This window comes from Oreochromis aureus, linkage group 23 (genome assembly GCF_013358895.1).
Source record: "Oreochromis aureus strain Israel breed Guangdong linkage group 23, ZZ_aureus, whole genome shotgun sequence".
Classification (NCBI taxonomy): domain Eukaryota; kingdom Metazoa; phylum Chordata; class Actinopteri; order Cichliformes; family Cichlidae; genus Oreochromis; species Oreochromis aureus.
The window spans coordinates 27,346,012-27,355,430 of NC_052963.1; the positions used below are offsets into that span (position 1 = coordinate 27,346,012).

Below are 9,419 nucleotides of genomic sequence, written 5' to 3' on the forward strand. Positions count from 1 at the left end.
ATCGATTTCGCGACATCTTCACCCACAGAGACGTAAAACGCACATCTGCCAGCAGAGCAATAACCAGTTAACTGTCAAACCAACATCCTCACTAAGAGACTCTTAAACATGTGAACAACACTTTTTCTTAAAAATAAATAATAGTAATAATGACATGAATATGAACATCAATAATAGTTATATAGTCTCCCTGACTGAGATTTTCTCCTCACCCAGGGAGAAGAAAAAACCCCTCACCTTCAACCTTACTGAGAGAGTCATAAACATTCTGGATGATTTACTTGCACAGGAATGAGCTCAGTGCTACAAATACTGATCAGTGCTTAATGTGTTTGAGTTGTGTAGCAGCAGCTGTTGGCTCTACTAATGTTAAATGAATAAATAACCACATATGACGAGGATGATGGCAGTAATGATGAAGGCTGAGCGGTACATGATGATGAGCTGATGCTCTGATGTGGAGCTGCTCTGCTGCTGATCTGACTCAGCGGACGAGAGCGATCTGTGAAAAAAGAACAACAAAATGATCTGACAGATAGATGGTGTATATATAGATATGTGTGTATACTTCCCACATGAAATAACTTCCTTTATTTATTGCTTTATTTATATAGTCTTCATCAGCAGTTGTTAGTTACCATAAACATATGTCAGTGTTTTTCTTCTTTTTCTTTGCTTCTGTAGTTTTCAGCATTAAAGTTAAAAACCTTGCCTTTGCCTGAGACAAGGCGCAAGGTGTCCACAAAATGAATGGGGTCGATTCTCCACCTGCTACAGAAGTAAAGCCTGCAGTCCTCTGCTCTGAAGTTTTTAATCACGAGTTTGTTTCCCAGGACAGAGAATTTGGTTTCAAAACCAGGAGAGCAGTAGGTAAAATGACTCAGAATGACTGTGGCTGATACATGTTCTGATCTGACTGTAGATCTCCATGTACCAGTATGTGTCTGATGTCTGATTGGAGCAGGTTAGAGTGACATTGGTCCCCAGCTCTCCTCTGACCTCGGTCACGTTCTCGGCCTCTGCACAGAGCAGAAGCACCAACAGGATCATCCACAGGAGAACCATGATCAGCTTCAGCATCCACAACAAGACGGAGTCGTCTGAAAGCAGCTCAGCTCTGATGGACTCTGACGTCCTCTACACTTCCTGTCTCAAATGCTGACTTCAGCCGATATGACACCTGATAAAATCCCACAAGTACCAAGTACCTCACAGGAAGTCCAACTTGCGGACCTTCACTCTGAACGCTGCTGGATGGGTTAATATGAGCGACTTTCTGTTGCTTTCTGATGAATTTTAATTATGGCACTGCACGTACGGGACAAAGTGTTGAATTTAAAGCTAACAAAGTCAATGTAGTTGTTATTAATTTTGAGCATTAATGCAACACTTTTCAAGGTTTTGCATTAACACAACTGGACGGTGGCAGCTTGTCCACTGAGACACAGAAAGAGGAACAAGTGGGAGAGAAAAATATTTTTAACAAAGTCAGTTCAGTAATCTTTGCCAAATATCAGAGTGATGTACAAAACAAACATCTGTTTGGAAAGAATGATTTATTATTTTTATTGGAATTCTATTAAAATGTCTCAGCAGTGACCCCTACAGGCAAGTGTAGCTATAGAACATGTGTTCTTCCTGTATGTTGAAACAAATATATACACTGTGAGTGTAAATAATTTTATTCATTTATTTCAGTTATGTTCAGGTGATGTCATTTGTACAGTTTGTTTGAAAGAAGATCTTTTTTTGTTTTTACATCTCTTTGATTGGGTGATTTTAATTCTGGAAGCATGAAGCTCTTTCCAATCACACCAAGGTCAAAACCTCCCAGTTAATAAATAATAGATAAATATTTAAATGACACAAAAGCGTTTTTATATTTCACAAAAAACTGTGTAATTTTACAATCCATCCACTCAAAAAGGAGTTCAATCAATAATATTTCATTGATTTTCTTTTATTTAGTCATATTTATCTAAATTGAATCCAGTTGCCTAAGTAACCATGTAAAGCATTTCCTCCTATGTCACATGTCAATCTATTCTTTATTTCACTGTCATCGGTAATAATTTCAGTCGCTCACTTGGAATTTAAACACCAGTTATTTTTGCTCATTCTCACTTGAACTGGTGGAAAGTTATTCACCTCCTATGGCCACTGGCTGATGCATCACTTCCTGTGTGGACGCAGGAGAGATCAGCTACACAGACATCTTGAATGTCTGATTGTGTGGTAGGCTGCTGGACAATGTGGGTAAAAGTAGGTGAACTGTCAAAGCTGAATGATTCATGTATTCCAGTTATTCTTTTAAAAAACGTCTGAAATGCAAATTTAACTGAGTTTCCAGGGAGTAACAGAAAAGGGGGAGGCCACTGGGTTTAGAGCCGCCTCAGTGTGAGTAGTTGTTTCTCAGGAAAGTCTATAATTGACACAGGAAATCACTTCCTTTTTCATGCTTTATTTTTACACTTTCAGACAAGCGTTGGAGAAAAGAAGTATTTGTGCAAACAGAATTGTTAGCTACAACTTACAGACACATATTATTATACTGCTTTAAAAACTACAATCGCTACTTCAATTGCCCACAATCCTGTTTATTACAGCTGCTATTAGTACAACCGCAAAAATAGTATTTAATGCATGTATTACTAGATTACTAAGCAGTTTACCAGCAATTCTATAAGTACTACTACAAATACAATATGCTGTTGACGTTACTGTTGACATTATATATGTTTGTACTTCAGTCACTATTGTTAGTCATGTGATACTGTCATAAATAGTGCTACCACCTCACTTAGTGCCAGTACTATAACCGCTGCCCTTAAAGTTTCAGACATGCTTTCAAATTTTAGCTTAAAAGGGTTTCAGACTCTCTTAAGCTGCACTTCACATGTTCAAAGGACTCCAGCTTACACTTGAAGCACATCACATTTTCATATGAAGTTTTACATCATAAGTACGCAGCTGTTTTCTTACAATCCTGATAATACACAAAATGTCAATTTATGTGCTGCAGTAGACAAAAATGCATGAAAATGTGTGTTTTGGGGGTAAATGTGAAACAATTCAAAGTGTCCACAAAAGCAACATCTTTCCAGCTTCTGATTACGGGTAAAGAAGTCCTTCAGTGAGGTTTTGCCTGTTGAGAGTGGATCACCTTGTTCTGAAATAAAACAGAACTAATGAGTACGGGGAAGAAGCAGAACAGTGGTGGAACTTTAAACAGTAGTAGTGATAGTGTTGGTGCTGTAGTATTAGCAGTAGCAAACATAGAACAGTTATCAGAGATTAGGGTGGATGTGGCTCAGCTTATAGAGTCCGACTGTCCACATATCAAAGTGTACACATTTCACTCAGGGTGTAACATGTAAAAATTACTAAGTGCTTAAAGACAAATAATAAAATGCTGTATGAATATGTTTGAATGGAGAAACCCAGTGGTCTCAACTGTTAGCTTGTCCTTTAAATGGTGATTTGTCCCATTTTGAAACCTTGAAGTGATTATTTTCACTCTTGTCTGTTTTTTTTGTTTGTTTGTTTTTTTAATGGAGCTAGAAGTGACCACCATAATAAACTCATCAGGGAAATGTTAACTGAGCTCAGAGATCTAGTGAAGAATAATTTCATAGGTTGAAAACAGGTTAATTTTCTCATAAAGATTTCTATAAAATCATATTTTTGAACCAGAGGTGTTGCCCCCTGTTGGACATAAGGAGGTTAAAGGCAATTTAGCCTTGGCTTCACTTCACTTAGACCTGGGGGTTATATCCAAAAACAATTCAGATCTGATAGCACTAACTATTACTATCAGTACTTCTACAGTACTAGTTCTTGAGCATTAGCGCTCACAGTATCAGTTTTATCAATGAGAGCAGTGGTTTGTTTACCTGCGCAGCCCTAATGGTGTGTGCGTTCTCATAGATGTGAAGTGAAACATTATTCTTCTGGATCCTGCGCTTTTTCCTCTTCAAACACAACGCTGCACAAACAGCACCTGCAACAGATCACTGAGTCACGTCACCATCAAACTCACAATTACACAGGATGGATGCGTATTGTGTGTCAGCATGTGTGGACTGGTCTGATAAATGATCTGACAAATGTTTCTCAGTTACTTTACTTTAGTGTGATTATGTTTATTAGAAAGATGACCAGGCTTCAGATAAACACTTATAGATTTGGTAGAGTGTCTGTTCAAGTGTCTTATCTATCATGGCTCACTCACCCAGTATTACAAAGACGATAACAGCAACGGAGACACAGATGATGATGAGCTGATTGAGCCTGCAGTCGCTCTGGGGGTCGGTGATGGTGACATCTGACAAAAAAAAGAGGAAAGACGAGCTGAGAACTGTTAGATTCACAAGTCATGACTTTGCCTTTTGGTCCAACCGATTCTTTACTGACGTTTAGTCAAAGCTGTCCGAGTCACAGGTATGTACGTGTTATGTTTTGTTGTTCTTGCTCACCAGGTTCACATTACTGAGAGGTCTCATTCTCAAAGTATCATAACACAGTGCACTAGAAGTTCTCATTTTTAAGTGAGCATGGTGAAGTGTTTTACTTTAAATCACCATCTTTTTTTAAAGTTAAACAGGTTTTTAGTTTTTTTCTAACCAGATGTAACCAGATGAAGTGCAAATGAAACTAACCAGTGAGATTCAAAGACAAAGCATCCAAACACGAGACAACCTCTTGGCTGGTAAACTTGTCACATTATTTATTCCCTCCTGTCCTAATGTGGACTCAATCACCACCAACAACAACAAGATCACCGTGACAGAATTTACTTTTTGTTTTTTTAAAAGAGAGAAAATAGTTATTTGTACACATTGCATGCTAGACGCTTCCTTGAATTTGTGGTAGAAGTGAGTGTCACCACCTCAAGTCTTAGACATCTTTAGATCGACTACATTGACCTTTAAAGTGGAAAGGACAAAAAAAGTTGTAGATGTGATAAACTGTGGATTCGGAAAATTACCAGATGAGCTAATTTTGTTTAATTTTAGGACTTACTGACACCCATACAGGTCGGAGTTAAGAACAAATATTGATATTTAAAAATAAACTAAGCACATAATGCAATATTTTCATACACATAAAAAAACCGGCTCACATTCAAGGGAAATAGAGAAAAAGATTTCAGAAAGTGGCAAACAGAAAGTTAACTCAGGGTCTGAGATGTGCTGATACAAAATGTAATGTACTGCAAAGAAATCCAGGCCTGAACACCAGCGAGAGACAAAGAAAGCTTTTCAAATTGTAAATGCTGATTTATCTAATAAGAAAAAATAATAATAAAAATAAAAGCATATGACTTCAGAAGGAAGCTACTTAACACTGTTACTCTGGGTATTCATGCATCCAGGATGTTAAATTAAAAAAATACTTTTACCTGAGACGAAGTGGAAAGTCTCCACAAAATAAATGCTGCCATCTCTCTTGATGCCACAGAAGTAAAGCCTGCAGTCCTCTGCTCTGAAGTTTTTAATCACCAGTTTGTTTCCCAGGACTGAAAATTTGGTTTCAAAACCAGGAGAGCAGTAGGTAGAGCCTGCTGAAGAAAAACTGCGGCCGATACATGCTCTGAACTGACTGTGGATCTCCATGTACCAGTGGACCTCTGTTGTCTGATTGGAGCAGGTTAGAGTGACATTGGTCCCCAGCTCTCCTCTGACCTCGGTCACCTTCTCGGCCTCTGCACAGAGCAGAAGCACCAACAGGATCATCCACAGGAGAACCATGATCAGCTTCAGCATCCACAACAAGACGGAGTCGTCTGAAAGCAGCTCAGCTCTGACGGGACAGACAAAGAAGTGCTCTGTACTTCCTACTGTGCATGGTGAGTTTGGTTGATGTCACATCTGAATAAAAAAAAGAAGAAAATAAAAACCACTGACACCTCAGAGGTGTCAGAGGAAATGAAACCTTTTCAACCTTCAGTGAGCACTATGCAGTTTGGGTTAACACTGCTTTTAAAGTTAATCTGACTCTAACACCTCTGTGCTGCTTCTTTCTGCTGCTCCCACTGACAGCAGTAAAACTGCTTCATTTACTTGTACTTGAGCAAGAAAACATTAAAGCAAGCAAAGCAAATGAACCAATCATAAAACTATCTTAATGACTGAGTCAGCTGTTGTCTGCTGTAGCCTGCTTTTCCTGTGATCAAAGTCTCTGTCTTGCACTTCCTTCCTGTTTATAAATGTTAATGTTCTTAACATGACTACCATTAACACAAATGTTTAACAGAGAGAGTAATATCTCAAAAAGTACTACAAGTGTTCAGATTCTGACCATTACCTTATAATGATGATGAAGAAGATCATTTCCTTGTAAAGCTAGTATCTTTGAAAATACTCCATTACAACTAGCACATCTGCCTCATCTGAGGATTTAACACCTCATCATATCTGAGAGAGAAATATTTGTGATATGCATTTATGATAACTGAACATCCACTTGTGGTGTTTGGGCTTTGACTGCACCAGTGTGTACAGGCAGAGTGATAGACCTGCTTAAACGTGATGTGGTTATAGTGGTTATTCAGCATTCACAGGATTGGTGGTTTGAGTCACTCATAGGTTCCTACACAGCTGAGTTATGATGCATTCAGTTGCACCTGAAAACTCTCCTACATGTATTTCTGTTCTTTATGAAAATATCGGATGATACTGCAGGAATTTCAGTGAAAGTATTCAGATGAATTACACAATATTACTGTTATTCTTATGCATTATGATGATCTCAAATAGGAGCTGATAATGTGTGTTTGACTAAATGTGAAAAAAACTTTTAAAAAATTCTTAACAAAGCCAAATATATCAAAATGCACTGGTGTGCAAAATTAAAACAGGTGTTTTTTTCTGAAACAGAAAGAAAAAGATGCTAAACTCCCAACTTTAACACAAACAACAGCTGACGCAAAAGCAGCTATGTGCATCTTTCATTGTTACCAATCTCATAGATTCAGCATTTTTAGTTTTGTTAGCAGCTGTGATTGAAGCATTAGTAGCAGTACTCAGAACTGGAAACAAGAAGACCTACTGTAATAGCATCCACACTAATGTCACTACTTTTACATGGTTTGGTTTGGTTTTGCTTTTGTTAAACCAATAATGCCACAGTGCCATAAGTGATGTATTATTGTTCATCTGTGGTTGTATTTACTTAATTTTAATACCTTTAATTTTTATTTTGTGCCGATATGTAAAATATTTGAATTTTAGAGGGTGTATTTTTTTTGTACCATAACTACAAATGCTGCAAATATCTATGTTGGAGTAGCTGTTGGAGGTCATAGTAGACTCCAGGAGGTCCAGGAGGACACCACCCCCTCTCCTCATCCAAGGGGAGGTGGTGGAGGGTGTGGATGGCATCAAATTCCTGAGCCTCCACATCACCTCGGATCTGACTTGGTCACTAAACACCTCCTTCCTGGTGAGGAAGGCCCAACAAAGACTCTTCTTCTTCAGAATACTGAAGCGGGCTGGAGTCTCCCCCCAGCTGCTCAAGACCTTTTACAGAGCCGTGAGGAAACGGAAAGGCCACCACCACCACCCGGCTGAGAGACAACTTTTTCCCAGAGCTGTGAAAGCCATCTGCTCACCTGCCCTTCCCTCCTCTGCCCTGCAGACACACTTACATCCAGTCACTGTACTCTACAGACTTCTCCATTTATCTTTTTTTGATCTTTTCATTTATCTCTTTTGTATTTTCTTTATCACAGAGGGCACCACTGCTATTTTGTTATGTTCTAGCAAAAATAATGACAATAAGTAAATCTTGTTTAGCAGAAATAACAGCAGGTCTAATGTAGTGTGACGTAAACTCTAAATAATCAAACACCAGAGCTGGTGGGCAGCAGCTGTTCAACAAAGATGATCTGATCAAATGGCTCCATCTTGTGTCTCTAAGCTGCTATTGCAGAAAAAATTTCTGAAACCTTAAATAAAATTGGAGTATCAGTATTATTAGTGATAGCACTGGTAGCACTGAAAAAGTGGAGCCTTAAACCTGTATGTCCAGCAGGGGACTCCTAAAATTGTGAAAAATGGTCAGATTGTTTAGAGGCCTCTGAGAAAATGAGATTATTGCTCACTAAAATGACTGATGAGTGTATTTATACATTGAAAATGGTTATCAGTAACTGGTGTCAGTGGTGTAGTTCCAGCTGGATCAGATCAGCACTCATGCTGGTGTCAGTGTTAGCAGCTACAGCAGTGGTTAGTTTAGCTGGGTACTTGTTATATTTGGGTCATCCATCTATTATCTGTTATTTTTCACAGATAACAAAAGACAAAACAAATGTGCAAAACACAACTGGCAACAGAGCGACTGTCAGCATTTCACTGTCAAACAAACAACCTTACTGAGAGACTCAAAAGCACCTAAAAATGAGTTAAATTCTAAAATTCTGTGAATAAACTAAAATCAACTAATGTAATTATCAGTTTGAAGTAGACAGCAATGATCTGATGTGGAGCTGGTAAACTCCTCAAACGATGAGGGAAACACACAAAGATTACCTCTCTGAGAACAGATAACCAACTATCAGCTATGCAGACGGGCCTTTACAGATGGCTGTGAGAATTTCAAACATCAGCTGGTTGAAAAACACTTGGCTGTTTGTATCCCTGTGAACTTTACTGATGAAGCTAATCACTCTTTGGACACTTTGATGGGGTCAGGAGGAAGCTTTGATGATAGTATTTTTTGAAAGTTTTATCTATTTACCACATAAAATCACTTCCTCTTTAGTACTTTAATATTATGATTTGTTTCACAGAATCTTTAAATTTTTTTGTTTAATAAGTAAAAACAGGCATCACCGACTTTTAGACCTTTAAAGTAAAAACTTTGTACTTACTGACTGAGTGAAAAGTGTCCACATAGTAAAGTTTGCTGTTTGTTGTCATGCCATAGATACAAAGCCTGCAGTTCTCCCCTGTAAGGTTTTCAGTGACAAGTTTCCCAAGATTAAAAATTTGGTTTCAAAATCAGGAGAGCAGTACGACGAATAACACAAAGACCACAGTTGATATGAGCTTTGAATTGACTGTAGATCTCCTCGAACATCCAGAATGCGATGGAGTCGTCTAAAAGCAGCTCAGTTCTTATATAGCTGGCAGAGAAGCGCTGTTTGCTTCCTGTTTCCTGTGGTCATTTCGTCTGATGTCACACCTGATAAAAAGCCCCCCACAAATACAAAGTGACTCACAGGAAGTCGAACTTGTGCAGCTCTAATCGGAGCTAAGCTATTACTACTGAGCTAATACGTAGCCTTTCAGCTGCTTTCTGCTGTTGGCTGATGAATTTCAAGCTGTAATAAAATAACACAGTGAAGTGGTGTGACCATTTAACAAAAAAATGTCCACAAGGTTTACACCGTGTTCCAAATTATTATGCAAATTGTA

The 9,419-nt window shown here is 38.4% G+C and overlaps 1 protein-coding gene across 3 annotated transcripts; it reads right to left on the reverse strand.

Annotated features, from left to right (window-relative positions):
* Positions 1–2,441: 2,441 nt before the first annotated feature.
* Positions 2,442–9,122, reverse strand: LOC120436143. 3 transcript variants are annotated; one of them, XM_039606557.1, is made up of 5 exons: positions 8,873–9,122; positions 5,402–5,802; positions 4,232–4,324; positions 3,894–4,000; positions 2,442–3,169 (listed from the first exon to the last, which is right to left on the reverse strand). In XM_039606557.1, the coding sequence occupies exons 2-5, from the start codon at positions 5,763–5,765 to the stop codon at positions 3,131–3,133; spliced, it is 603 nt and encodes a 200-aa protein (XP_039462491.1). In that variant the 5' UTR covers positions 5,766–5,802; positions 8,873–9,122; the 3' UTR covers positions 2,442–3,130. The 3 variants fall into 3 exon arrangements, with proteins under 3 accessions (XP_039462491.1, XP_039462489.1, XP_039462490.1); XM_039606555.1 differs by having other exon boundaries at positions 5,402–5,870; positions 8,873–9,121; XM_039606556.1 differs by having other exon boundaries at positions 5,402–5,908; positions 8,873–9,121.
* Between the last annotated feature and the right edge of the window lie 297 nt (positions 9,123–9,419).